This window comes from Dasypus novemcinctus, chromosome 5 (assembly GCF_030445035.2).
Source record: "Dasypus novemcinctus isolate mDasNov1 chromosome 5, mDasNov1.1.hap2, whole genome shotgun sequence".
Classification (NCBI taxonomy): domain Eukaryota; kingdom Metazoa; phylum Chordata; class Mammalia; order Cingulata; family Dasypodidae; genus Dasypus; species Dasypus novemcinctus.
In genome coordinates this window covers 163,614,720-163,629,097 of record NC_080677.1, presented here as the reverse complement: position 1 = coordinate 163,629,097, position 14,378 = coordinate 163,614,720, and the positions used below count along the sequence as shown (strand labels likewise).

The following is a 14,378-nucleotide window of genomic DNA, read 5'->3' as shown; positions in this document are numbered from 1 at the left end:
TTCAAATCAGGCTTAAGGCTTGTGCAAAGGTGAGGAACGTGTTCAAGACAGACTTGTGAGACATTCTGAAGGCATTAGTTATCTCTGCAAACAGTTAGCGCACTACCTCCTTCCTCGGACGTTCTCGTCGCGTCGCTGCAGCCTGAAAAGCTAAGGTGAAGCCCCGAGAGTTCTGACTTGTCGTCTCCCGGCCCCGCGCCCAAAGCGCTGCTGGACAGAGACCGAGAGCGGCGCCTCCTACAGTGGCTGGCCTTCTCTAGGGCAGGGGAAAACATCCATATCTGTGATTAAACGACTTCAAGAAAAAATGAAAGTCATTTAAAAGCTTATCGTGGAAGAAAAGCAATCCCTTATCAAAGGACAGTCCAAAATCTCAGCTACTGCAAGGGCCTCCTCACCTATTCCCAAACCGCAGCATATCTCGGGTGAACTAAAGACCACTTGCACTCCTTTGTTAAATCTAGATTTTCAGGGAGAGACAGGGAACAGAAAGTGACTGTTTTTCCTAAGAACTAAGACGACACTGGAAACCTAATAAATGCCTACCAAACCTGGCCTCTGGTTATAAATAGACACTTTAAATCAAACCTGGCATCTGGTTATAAATAAATGCTTTAAAGGATCACCAGGTACACAGATTCTATTGTCTTTATTTCTAGGAGACTAAATGACAGTTTGGCTGATTATATGGATCAAATTGACTATAAAAGTATTAGAACCCTTGCTTTGCCTTGGCATTGTGATGAATGTCAACAGTTAAAGTTAGAGTAGAAATTGGGGCAGGGCAAGAGGGAAGTGCTGTGATTTATCTATTCATATTGCTTAAAATAACTGCATGACTATCAAAGCTTGTGTTTGCTAACACACTGAAAGTCTGAAATGTCAAACCATGCGATCACTATACCCAAATACCTAAGGCAATCATTTTTGCCTTTACTTAAAATGAACACATCATCTAAATTAAAAGTCAGGTAAACTTCCTATGTAAACTATTGTTTTCATGTTACATAAAATCTCAGAGATAAAGTTCAAGAAAACTTGAAAGCCTCTTTTATTTTAAGGCATTTTTGAAGCTATACAGAAAAGCTCCCTACTCCCTTATGCATAATTATTTAAATCTACCTTTAAAATGTTGTCAGAGTGTATTTCACAAATCTCCTTTTTGTCTGAGCAGCATAGTGCAAGCCAAATAACTCCTTTTGTGAACCCAGAAAGCCCATAAAATCACACTTTCTAATAAAAAGCAGATGTAAGGAAGCGCTAGACACCCTTTTAAATGAATCTGGGACAAACTAATCTAGCCTATTTTGTTTTCACCCACGACTAACGGTATTTTTGAGTGGCTCAGCTCTTGGTTTTCCAGATCCTCAGCCCTGGGCCTTGCCCGCCGCAGTGGGCGCAGGGGGTCTCTGCGGCTGCCAGGAGCCTCGCTCTCAGGACCAGGCCGTGGGGCTGGGAAGGAGCTCAGAACGTGCGTGAGATACCGGAGAGCACGCGCAGGCTTCGGGACTGCACATTGTCCTCCAGGGGATCGAGGTCGAAGATGGAGCCAGGATCCGTGCGCCAGACTTTGAGGTCTTTTACCGAAAGAAAGAAAGCCACGAGTCAAGAACAAATGCAGCAGGCAGCCCCACAGAGTCCAGCACAGGCCTGGAAAGGGACGCAGGCAAAAGGCAAACGGGAAATGAAGCCACGCCATAGACTCCCAGGGAGGGGCAGGATGTTTGCTTCCCCAGGAATTTGCTAGGGAAACTTGGCAAGGAGATTCCCGCTGCGCAGGTGACTCCTCAGTGACCTTGCGCGCCGCTGCGCTCCCCACGACACCCCGAGCCCCCGTCACTGGTTTTCCACACTCTCCGAGGGCTAAAATGCTCGACTGAGGAGCCGAGTACCTCATAGGAAACGACTGAGAGGTTTTTGTCTGGAAAAACAACACTTCTCTCCCTATAATTGAGACACGTTTGAAACGTGGGCAAGGCGCAGCCCGAGGGTGCCCTGGTCCAGACGTGCATCGATGCACTCCATCGCTCAGGACAAGGTCGAGGACTACACAGCTGGTGAGTGCAGGGCCTCGGCGGAACCGGAAGCAGCACACGCTGCCTCGGTCTTTGAGGGACTCTGGACATCTCCTGGTTCCCGGGCCTGGTACAGAGCCGGTGCCCGGGAGGGCTTCACGGGTGCTGGATGGACTTTGTTTTGTGCCTTCACGGCCACATCCTCAAAGGAAAATGCTTTCTCCCAAGAAGGAATAACCTGACCTCTGGGTTGCCCACTAAACGAGTGATTAAACAGTATGTTCCCTCTCAAAGGCACACAGGCACTGAACCCCGGGACCCCACCCTCAACCATCGCAGGGGCCAGCAGGGGCCTCGCCACCTCCACTAGGCGAGCTGGGAGACCTGGGCACTTCCGCCGCAGCGGGGCGGGCCACAGCGCCACGCGGCCACTCAGGAGACCTGGGGGAAGCACGCGGCCCCGATTCTGTGTGACGTCCAGAGAGCGCGGCACCGCTCGTCCCTCCACCCAATGCCCCTTTTATGCCATCTCCTTGGGAGATCGGCAAAGCCACCTGCTGCCCACCAATGCTCCTGGAATCTCTTGAAAAGACTTTCGGAGGCACAGGAGTGACCATCTGACTTATCCCCTGGCTCAGGGCCCTCGTTCGGGACTAGGAGACCACCCTGTCCAGCGCGCGCTCACCCAACGCGCCTCCAAGCGGCCTTTCCCTGGTTCCAAAAATACAAGCTCTTCCCTGTGGAGATGAGGATGCGCTGGCACCAGGACGACCGAAGGCAGTTCACTGTCCTGGAACTGTTCTTTTGGCTCCTTAACTGGGCCAGCTATAAAAATCCAGAGGCTAACTGCTCGGGGAGACAGTGGTCCTCTGAAGGGTGGGTTGTAGCCATACGGTGGAAAACCACCCACTTTCCTTCCTAGCCTACCTCGGCCTTCCCTGCTGATGCACCAGCCGCCACCCCACCGTGGCCCCTAGGATTTCCACCCCCCGACTGTAAGGAACAGACACTGAGAAGAGGTGCCCTCTAACTTACGGGGTTCCAGACGGTCCCCAATTATCCCGGTGCTAAAGTTTTATTTTTAAAACATAGGCTGCAATGGGTGCAGAGCTTCTGTGTGGGGAGCTGGCAAGTCTCGGTAGTGGGTGGAGGTGATGGGAGCACCGCCAAGTGAATGCAAGCAAAACCGCTGAACTGTATGTGAAAGCAGTTACCACCGGAAATTGCAATTTGTATATATGTTTCCAGAATAAAAATTTTTAAAAACCATACAACGCAAACAGCGAGCCCTCATAAAACTATGGATATAGTGACTAGCACAATTATAATAATATTGTTTCACCAGGTGTATCAAAAGCACCACGCTAATGCAAAGTGTTCCTAAGAGGGAAGGGGGGCGTATATGTGAACTGGACCTTTCTGCACGGCTTTTCTGTAAACCTGGATCAATACATAGATACCAGCTATTCATATTTCAGAATACTACCAGAAGGCCCAGGCGTGTCCATTTCTGTGAAGTAGGTGCTTCTACCACCCCTGCCCAGGGACCCTGCAGAGCTACTATTGTCGAAGAAGTCCATGAGCTAAAGGAAAACAAAGCAATTGTCCAGCTGCTGGTCTCACCCACGTCCGGTAGGACACGGCTTCTCTGTTTAGCGAGGTTGTTCCCAAGACCAGAAAGCTGTTAAAACCAGAGCGCGTCCGAGAGCCGCAAGGCGCTGCAGGGAGGCTGGGGGCGCGCGCACCCCACCGGCAGGGCACGGGCGCCTCCGTCCGGGCCCGGGAGGCGAGGGGGCGGCGGGCCGCTCGGGGCTTACCCACGATGACGCCCGGCCTCCTGTCCATGTCCACGACGTGGGGGAGCACCCCCCGGTAGGCGGCGTCGCTGGTGACCTGGGCGTTCCTCCTCACGCGCTCCATCACGGGGTCGTCCGCCACGGGCGTGAAGCCCCTGCCCTTCGTCTTCTCAAAGTCTTCGTGGTATTTCACCTGAAAAGCGAAAGGCAACGTGAACGCAGACGGAACTTCCCCATCGTGCCCATCTCGTGAGACGCAGGTAAAACGACAGGCGTTGCCGCACAGGTGCGTTCGGCTCTCTCTTCCGTAGGTCTGTGTCTTTGCTGGATATTCCAAAATTAATGCCAGAAACTCCGGCTTCCTGGCATCGGAAACGAGATGCTGGTATTGTCACAATGCTCTCTTAATCGCCAGGGTGAGCGTCTCTTGCAAGTTAAATACGAAGCCGTGTATTGTTAAGGCGTTTTAATGTAAAGGATATGTCTGTATTTTTAATCCCAATTACTTCCTTAAATATACCAAGTTAACCACAGATTAATTTCCTACCTCTTAATCTTCAATCTGTAATAAAATGAGCCATTTCTACACAAGTATTCAAAAGAAAATGGGATGTAAAAATTAGATAAAGAGAGTTGCAAATAATCACTTAAACATATTTTAAAACATAGGTTTTTCACGTTCTGAAATTTGATCGGGGGATGGCTGCACAAACCTGTAAATGATTCTAGAAACCACCAAACTGTACATTAAAAACAGAAGAGCTTTATGATATATAAATAAATCTCAATGAAACTGTTCCAAAAAAAAAAAAAAACACAACAAACATTGTTATATTCTTTGCAACATGCGAACACATCAAAATCCATCTTAAAATTAACTGGGAAAGAAGTCCAGGCAAATGTCCACAAAATGCACTCGGTGATCATGTTAGAAATAAAAACACACCAACAAATGACTGGGGGAAAATGATTTTATTAGACTAAATACTTCCATGACATTTCAGTGTGATTAGAATCCCACCAAAAGGACAGCGGCACGTCCATGCTTTGTTAGTCATCCAGAGCTGTGGTGAACTCAAGCCCCCGGGCGCCGGCCACACTCGAGAGGGCGGCCGAGGCTGAACCCTACCATCGAGACGTGATTTTGTGCTTCTTTGGCACATCTCAGACCAGGTGTGTCCAAGATGAGACTTGGTTGGCCTCTCAATTGTTGACGGCTCTGAGTATATTTTACCTGCAAAGTCCACAGTAGAAGATATTTATAAGACAAACATCAAACAGAACACAACTTAGTCATGCTTTCAAAAGAGGCAAACATCTATGACACACGCTAAATTATTTCCTGGGTCACTTGTGCAGCAAAGTACATTTTGTTCTAGAATAAGGCCCTAAAATTTTACCTCAAAGGCTACAGCAAAACGACCTCAATCTCTCCACCAACTGAAAACACATGTGCGCGCTGACCGAGATCCACGAGTGATGTCAGAGGAAAACTGGTTTCTGTCTTTAAACTCAGCAGGGAAAATCCACAACTAAACGGAACCAGCATCTCCTCCTCCAAGCCACCCATCTCCTCCGTGGTGCTGCTGAAGAATGCACACAGGCTTCTCTCTACCTCCTTTTACCTTTTCTCCCTCCTTGGAGTATAAGAAACAATGAGGAACAGGTCTAGTTGTCTTTCTAAGCAGCCGCAGCCTAGAGTTAACCTATGACACACCCACACAGCTTCTCCAAACTGGACAGCCACCTTAGAGAGCTGCAAACCGAGAGGCTGAGGTGCTGATCCCAGCAGGGTGCTCTCTGAGGCTCACCAAGGAGCAGGAGCACTGTGTTGGCAAGTCGCCAACAGAGCGCCATCCTGGGCGCAGCTGACCGGGCAGGGCCAGGGCTGGGTGCAGCTGGCACAGCAGCGCTACTGCTCACTAAGGAAAAAAAGACCCTCCCGATGGGACCCTGATCCACACCGCGAACTTTCAAAACCAGCTGCACTCTACATCACCGACGTGTCCAAGATCCCTCTCCTCAGAAGCCCGTGCTTTGGGGTAATGGCTACTTTCTTACTTTGTTTTGCAGGGAGCACAACAATCCACATTCTGTAAAATCCAGGAGTAAAGTAACAGTTATGTAACTTGCACATCAAAGCCTTGGCCACTGTCAACCACACTGGCTAAAATAACATGAGTCTCTGCTTAAGCCAATGTAACGTAAATGAAAACTGAAGTTGGCCACATCTGGAGACGTCAGCAAAGCGTTTCAGGGCAAGGTAAACTGACCCAGTGGCAAGCTTTTGGAGGTCATCTGAAATAACTTCTACTTATTGCACCCATCGCAATTCTTCTCGAAAACAAATTTTATTTTCACAGGAAAAAAAAGGACTGCAAGTAAATAATATAGGACAAAGTCTTGCCATAGCCCCAGATTTTTGGCTCTTATGCTGAAATGTCTCTGAGCAAGTAAATAAATAAATAAATGAGGTCACTTGCCGAGCTGATATTTTCTTGATTCTTCTTCACTCTTTCCATTTCAGGGGTTATGCTTAAGGCAGTAGCTCTCCCCAGCTGATGTTTATAATACACCTATTATTTCAGAGGACAAAAATTAGAGGATTGCTTATCAATGCAACTAAATGGCAGTCCCATAGTACCAGTTTTAAAGGGTTAGTCAAATGATGGAAACTATGAGAAAAAGATACTGGGGTCTATCTTATTTCAGTTGGGCGGGGGAGGGGGGGTTCCACATCACTGTGAATGTAATCAATACTCAGACGTGCCTTCAGCAAAGCTTCAGTGAGTGTCTACACCCGCAGACAGTGATGAGACACCCCCACGTGGATACAGCTTGAAGGTAAAATCCACGGCCCACACCCGGTCAGCTGCCCTGCCGTGGTGGCTGTAATTTTCGCTGAGAATGCGTTTAACCAGACAGCCACACTCACCCACAAAAAGGTCACCCCGTCCCCTCCCCCCGCCATCACCACGTCCCTTTTCGGGAGTGACAGAGTCACGGCAGGTGTCATGGTGAACAGCTGGGGGCAGGTGAGCAGGGACGTCTGGGAAATACAGCTGTGAGGAGACGTACCAAGCAATCTGCCTTTGCTTTATAATCTGGTCAAATGACTTAAAAGGTTTAAGGAACAAATGATTGCTTCACACTTAACAGGTTTCCAAATTTTCTCTCTGAAAGAACCCAATCTATATGTTAATGATTTCAAAAAGGGTTCTCAGGGCCGACAGGTGGAGAGATTGCAGGAGGCTGCAGGAGTCTGCCCGGGGGCCGCTGGGGGCCACGTACAAGCACAGCCGCGACCCCGCTCCCGGGGGCCCGCCCGGGACCACCCGCAGGACTCGCCCGATCATTTCTCTGCGGCATCATCCAAAAGTAGAGCACGAGCCCTGGGTGGGTGGGGGGCGATGGAGGCGAGGGAGGAAGGGCCCACGAGCAGCGGGGGGGAGCGCTGCTCTGCAGAGCCGAGACCCCCAACACACCACACGGAGGGGCACGCCAAGAGTGGCGGGAAAACTCTCCTGGTGCCGCTGCGCCCGAGACCTGAGACCTTCCCAGTAAACACCAGTCAGCTGAGCCCGCACATGGCTCAGGGCGCAAAACGAGTCACACAACCCCCCTCCACACGCGTGACGTCCTAAGAGAAGGGTTATGGAGCAGGGCACACATCACTTAGGTTCTTCTGGTTCTCCTTCACTCTCCTCAGCTCCGGTGGGTCGCAAACGGCAGTCGCCTGTTTCATCTCTCCTTTGTAAAGTACCTAGGGAGGAGAAACAGGAGTTTTACTTGGCAGCAGGTGAGCTCCACCTGGCACTTGGGGAACAGAGGCTGAGCACTGAGGGAACAGCAGGTGAGCTCCACCTGATACTGAGGGGAGAAGGGGAGTGCCACCTGACGGGGGGGGGGGGGGGGGGAGAAGGAGGGGGGAAGCAGGTGAGCTCCACAGGGAGGGGCCACAGTGAGCCATGTCTTTTCGCACATTTCCCCCCCACAGGAGATAACACAGTGACCTTCTAAAGGCGAGCAGCTTGTTGGAAAGTACCTATGCCTGGATTCAGACTCGGGCTGAGAAGCGTGGGGCCTTGCTAGGGCTTCTTTAAAATAAGCTGTCAAAATTTGCTGGCCAATGTTAAAACTGGCTACAAGTTCCATGAAAAAAAGGAGAGGAATTTTAAGGCTCTTGCTGCCAAAAAAACACCAGAATGAAGTTGGCACAAGACCTGGCAGCCCCAGGAGGTCACCGCTCTCTTCCCGGCCACCTTTCAGAACCTTCTGCCAACCCCTCACTCCTTCCACCTTCCAGCAAGAGCCACAGAGTCTCTCCTCCATCCAGGAAAACCTGGGCTTAAATTTCGAAGTCTTTTAAAATGGCTAGTTTGGGAAGCAAGCTACTGCTTAAGGGGAACAAAACAGGAAAAATCCTTTTGGGGCCCTCCCTGCCGTGGGTCCCAGGCCCCAGCTCCCCCCATGCACGGGCCGAGCCCCGCACCCGCCAGCCTCCTGCTGCACCCGGACGCACTTTGCACAGGCTTAGGGTACAGGGCCTCGTGCTTGCTAACTGGTATTGTGTTCTTTGGCAGAACGTTCTGGAAAGACGGGATCCTGTTCTTTTATGTACAGTTCTGGGCCCAACTCTGGGTCCTGAAGCTGCAGGTCTTCTGCCCCAGTCCAATGGTTGCTTTTCTCAGATTCAGGACAGACCCGGCCCCCAGCTCCTCACCTGGGGAGTAGTTAGCAGTTTACCCATAAGCCACCGGGTCCCTGCAGGTGACACCCGCATTGCCTCCGGCCCGTGCTCCAGGGCCCAGGACAGCGCAGGCCACCGTGGCTAATTACAGCCGCACGCCCCCGAATTTCCTAGGCTCCCGTGGAGGGCCGTGGCCGTGCCTGCGATGTGCAGGCGTACAGGAGCCCCACGCGTGGGCGCCCCGCTTTTCAGGGAGCAGCCCCACTTTTCAGGGAGCCTGCCTGGGACAGGCCACGGGCCGGCCCAGCGGGGAAGAGGCCACTTGCCGCGCTCAGCTGCCGCTGGGTCCTCCGCACCCGCTCCATCTCCGGCGTCGAGCTCACTGGGGTGGCCTTGCAGAGTGGCTCTCGGTACTGCAGCTGCGAGACAAGGCACACGGCCGCTGGGGCGACGGAGGACACGCCATGGGGCCGCGGGCGCGCGCCAGGGGTCCCCCGCCTTGGGGTGTCCTCGTGAGCTCTCATGTCCCCAGCAGCTTGCTGCCCAAATGACCTGCGCCGGGTTCCCTCCCACGGTGCTCCTTCCCGCAGCCTCTCCAGCTCGTCGGTCAGTAGCAACACGCTCTCCCGCCCCTGAGGCCCACTCCTCCCAGCACCGAGGCAGCACAGGCCGAACTGCCGCGGTGCGTTTAGAAATTACATTGTGTCCTCTCACCACTGCCAGGCAGGTCACACCCAGAGCCACGAGCCTCTCCATTTGTTCCCTTCAGAGCTCCCCCGGGGCCCTGCACAACTGGGAGCAACTCCTGAGCTGGGGGACCGGACTCAGCGGGTGCCCGGGACCCCCCAGGAAGTAAAAGACCGGCAGGTCCAGCACAGGGATCCCCGACAGGCGGAAACAGAGCCGGGGCTAAAGCCCCACAGGACAGTCAACGACCTAAACTCAGCATCAGGGATTTTCCTTTCGCAAGCCATCGCAAGGCCTGCGGGACCTGCAGGTAAAAGGAGCTTACGACACGCGCTCTCCGCGGTGAACGGGTGAGCAAAGAGGATTCGCTAAGCCTGGAAAGTAAGTGAGGAGGGCCGGCGCCCCCGCTGTGGCCGCCTTCCTCGGGGCGTGGCGAGCTCTGTGCCACGGGGTGGAGCTGGAGGGACGGGCACCTTCTCGTGACTGGAACAGCCACCTGGTAATGTGAGGCCGTCTCAGCGCCGTCAGTGGCAGGACCCGGGGAGGCTCTCCATGGACGGCATGCCTGAGGTAGAGGCACTGGCACAGACGCAAGTTTGTGGGCAGAAATCGGACCTGCAGGACCCCGGGACTGTACTGACCGACGCACAACGTGCCAAGAGCTTTCTCGGCGGGATCTCACTTAACGGCTAAGCCGAACTCAGCACTCAGGCTTGCAGGGGTTGAGGTTTACCGAGACCACGCAGCAAGGAGGTCTGGAGCAGGACTTAGCCCACGAGCACGACGAGGGGCTCCCGCCACCCCTGCCATCTGCACCCCGCTTTCCACAGGCCATGCCCAGAGAGCTGCTGTGCTGGTATTTTTACAGTTGTTTTTTTCATCAAAGTAACTCATACTTATTTTTGAGAAGAAGTCATTTTAAAGGAGTCTTGTGTTTCTAGCACGAGTGGAAAGCCTGGCATCCTTCCTCACGGGAGGACGCACTAGAACAATTCAGTCTCTCGTCGAGGGCTGCGCGACGATGGGCCGTCACGCTTCTTGAATCCCATCACGGCACAAGGATGGGTCTTCGGGGAGCCCTGTCGGCCCCCTGCCTCTCCCCCAGCACTCCCGCACCCCACGACACGGCACCGTAAACCGCCCCTTGCTGGCCAGGCCTCTGGCCCCTCCCGCGGCCCTTTGCTGTGCCAGGAGCACTGTCCTCGCTCAGTCCACCCCAAACCTTCAGCTATTGCGCCTGCTCCGCCGCCAAGGCCCCTGCAGGCCCCTGGGCATTTCGGCCCTGACTTAGCTCCTTCCGCGGCGCTTGGCAACGGGTTGTTACCCTTCTAGCTACGTGAGAGAGTGCACGGAAAGTACTCGAAGCGCAGCCAGTGCGCCCCGCACGCCACGCCACCCGGTGAAACCCAGAACGATACTCAGAGGCCGTGTCCCACATTGCTGACAGCCTTCTGGTTCTCCCGCACGCGCGTCAGTTCCGGGGGGTCGGGGATGGTGGTGGCCCGCGGCATCTCGTCTCTGTACGTCACCTGCACAATTCCAAGGAAAACGTTAGTTCTTCTCTGCAGGGCTTAAGAAAGAGCAAAGAATTCTTGTTTGTTACACAATTGAATTTGTAGCCCCAGCATTAGCTTTCCTTTACCAGGGACGCATGTTTCTATTTTATCTGACACTTTCCCTAAGGTGCAAAGAAGCCGCAACTATTCGCCTCTGCTTCCCTGCAGGAGTCTTTAAATGAAAGAGGCAGAAGTTACTCATGAAAATAAATTTTACTATTAGCCAGCTGCACACACAAAAAACTGAGTAATGTAATGAGCTATTATTTTCTATCAAAAAAAGCAGTTTCTACTTATTAATTAAAATGTGCTCTCTTTAAAGGCAAACTGAGTTAGCAGTAGTGTCACCATAACATCATCTGAACAGGAGCACACAAATATTCCGGATGAGGGAGGGAACTAACGAAGGGGCAGTGACTGCAGTAAGACAACGGGGGTGGGGGGACACGGGGGGCACCGGTCACCCTCAGAGGGACCTCCTCCCCGCCGGCCACGCTGCAGGGAGCCCACCTGAGGCCTGCCTTCCCACGGCTCAGGAGCTGCCTTGCCCTCCACCTCCGCGTCCAGGAAATACTGGCGACGCCAGCCCATGGTCACGCAGGGGACAAGAGAGCTCTGGAGACTCATGAAGTGGCTTGCAGCGCTGCCCCCTCACATGGTATTTTAATGTGTCTAAACTTTGTGGAAGATTGAACGAGGGGGAAAGGGCACTTTATATTTTTATGTGGACTCACAGGCTAGACTTAAGAGGCACACGTTGAAATTTAGCAAAGACCTACATCTAACAAAACAAGTTTTAGAAATCCCTTGGTCATATTGAAGTGATTCAGTTTGAAATCCATGCTAAAAAAATAGTAAAGACCTCAGCTGTCACCCCCGTGTCACCGTCTGTGGATTTAACAAGAGCATCACAGCAGTGTAGGCCCAGATCCGCAATAGTGGAGGGTTCACAGAAATCGCTAACCCTAAATAAAATTCAAGAAATAGCTCCTCACTGAGAAAGCTAATAGCTCAAAGGCTTGTACTCTGGAGGCGGAAAATGTCGAGGTCTTTAAATGTGAGAGAATCCCGTCTTGCTCTGACAGCTCTAGCTCATCTTGAAAGGGCAGCCTTCCATCTGAATACTAAGCAGGAGTTTTATGACTCAACAGCAGAGACAGAAGTATGCATTTATTGTTTACCAAAAGTAGCAGGGGGGTGCTGGGAGAAGACATGATGAAGCGTACCACTTTGTGTGACTTTCCTCGGGTGCAGAGCTAAATGATTAAAGAGGAACATTTCTGTTTTTCATAGGACTCTAAACTCATCAAAATGGCGCAGGCACTTTGCTGTAGACAAGAGAATTGTACCCCACTGAACATTTATAACGCTGCATCACAAGGCACCGATGGGTACATTTCCAAGATTGTCATTTGAAAATGAAGGAAGGAAACATTTTGCACTTCTCCCCCAAACTTACTTCTCCACCAGACCCCAGGGCTGCCCAACGCAGCCGCCCAACGCAGCCGCCCACCGCTGCCAGAGCCTGGCCCCACTGTCCTACTCCTTCAGCTTTTCTTCGGAAGACAGCATCATTCGTGCTACAGAAATTCTGAGGATGTTTTTGGAATCTGGGATCGCACTGTGCTTTACCACAGCCTCCCCTGCCTCCCCTACTCTGTCCAGAATCGCCAGGGTGGGCACGGTGAAGCTCTCAGATTAGTCTCTCACGGAGCCAGTTCCACTTGGATTACTTAAAGGAAAGTTCCAGAAGGCACTCACTCCAAGGGTTAAGGTGTGGGGATAGTTCAGGGAAGGGGATTCACCAAAAAGGGGGCCCCTTTTTGTTTACTGCATCAACAGAAAATGATATATCCTAAACATATAGGGGGATAACTGCACGTAAGGATAGAAAGTCTTCCTTGGTGAACGTCAAGCACTGAATGGAAATGTTTTTACCCACAGCACTGAGCGCCTTCTCCCCTCCCTTAAGGTTACTGAGGGCAAGTTGTTTTGCAAATCGTATTGGAGGTGTGTGTTTTTCTCTGCTGGGAGTTGGCAGAGGGGAAGGCAAAGGGGCTAAAAAGCAGACGGACAACAGACGTACCTGAGACAAAGCTCAGAAACGTGGCGTCAGGGGGTGAAGACAAACCAGCTACTTTTTGTTGTTGTTTTTCCAATCTAAACCTTTGCTTAAGCCACCAAATAAATGCTCTGGGCCTTTCAGAAATTCCAGGGGCTAAAAGTTCTTTCCTCCAAGTTGTAGAGAGGTGCTGAAATTTATCCTTTCTTGGTAAAATTTAATGCAGTTACTATTCTCCTCAAAAAGATTTCATCACTGGACTATTAAAATGATTGATCCCTTACACACTAGGATATATATATCAAATGAAGCACTGCTTTAAGTTCAGGAGAAACAGGAGAGCAATTTTCATCCTGAAAAGTTAGATCTTTGATATTGGTGAAACAGCATTTCAATAAAGTAAAAAAGAAAAGAAAAAGGCAGCCAGTTTAGTAAAGAAGCAGAAACATTTATCTAATTTACATTTGCTTTTGAAAAGGATAATTAATCCTACAGAGAACTTACTGAACTGATATGCTGCTGATTTTTCTTCACTCGTTCAATCTCTGGAGTGTCTTTTACTGCTGTGCCAGCTCCTACTTCTTTCTTATAAAATACCTTTCATTATAGTAGGAAGGAAAAAATATCTATAAGCTTATTAGAAATTCAAGTCCTAGTATAAATTCTTATTAAAGAAAAGCAACTTCCCAGGTTTTATCGCAATTTGAATACAGCTTCTATTTATGAGCACCAACATTACATTTTATTAACCAATTAAATAATCCAACATAATAAATGTCCAACTTAAGCTCCATATTCCATAATCTGACAAGTCATTGCCTAAAACCCTAGCTCACTGTGGATTATTTGCTCAGAGAATATAAGGTGGCTGGAGTTTTCTCCTCCAAATATAAAAATATGCCCCATGTGTAAAGCATTTATAACAAAAGCTCACTAAGCAGTTATCATTTAATTTAAAAACAGCATGAAATTTAAGCACCTGCTGTTGTCTGAACAAGAAAAGGCCCTTGTTCTCCTCAAAGAAACCACTGATTCTATCGTCACATCGACAGGAAGTCAAAGCTGGTTTTCCTCACCCTCCACTCATCCCCACGTCCACCCCCTTCCACACACAGTAAGACAAGCACTGCAGCCGCTGCAGTGAGAGGCACAGGGGGAGAGACATTCCCTCTCCTTACATCTGGTAATCGGGCAGCCCTGAGTGGGGCCGAGACATTGTAGGGGAGATGCTGCCTCTAGAAAACCATTATCCTGGTGTCTCAGGGGCCAAGGGACAGACCCTCTCTCTAGCCCTTTTCCTAGCCCTAACCCTAACCATACCACCACGCTACCCTAACCCTATCCTACCCAAACCTTTTCCCTATCCCGAACATTACCCCTAATGCTATCCCAATTCCTAACTGTATCCCTGCCCCAAGTCCAAGACCAACCCTATCCTATGCTAATCCTAACCCAATGCCTAATGCTATTTCAATCCCTAACTCTACCCCTAACCCTATTCTATCCCCTACCCCATCCCTAAATGTAGCCCTATTCTAACCCTAACCTTCTACTCTAACCCTAACCCTAACC

At 50.8% G+C, this 14,378-nt stretch overlaps 1 protein-coding gene across 2 annotated transcripts in view; it reads right to left on the bottom strand.

Annotated features, from left to right (window-relative positions):
• Window positions 1-14,378, bottom strand: part of NEBL (nebulette) — a 157,146-nt gene that overhangs the window by 25,373 nt on the left and 117,395 nt on the right. For both annotated transcript variants that reach the window (XM_071215503.1, XM_012530942.3), the window contains 9 exons: window positions 13,311-13,403; window positions 10,625-10,717; window positions 8,828-8,920; window positions 7,482-7,574; window positions 6,295-6,387; window positions 4,941-5,045; window positions 3,833-4,004; window positions 1,485-1,577; window positions 107-256 (listed from right to left, as the gene is read on the bottom strand). In XM_071215503.1, the coding sequence (XP_071071604.1) occupies window positions 107-256; window positions 1,485-1,577; window positions 3,833-4,004; window positions 4,941-5,045; window positions 6,295-6,387; window positions 7,482-7,574; window positions 8,828-8,920; window positions 10,625-10,717; window positions 13,311-13,403 (985 nt within the window). The remainder of the gene's footprint in view (window positions 1-106; window positions 257-1,484; window positions 1,578-3,832; window positions 4,005-4,940; window positions 5,046-6,294; window positions 6,388-7,481; window positions 7,575-8,827; window positions 8,921-10,624; window positions 10,718-13,310; window positions 13,404-14,378) is intronic.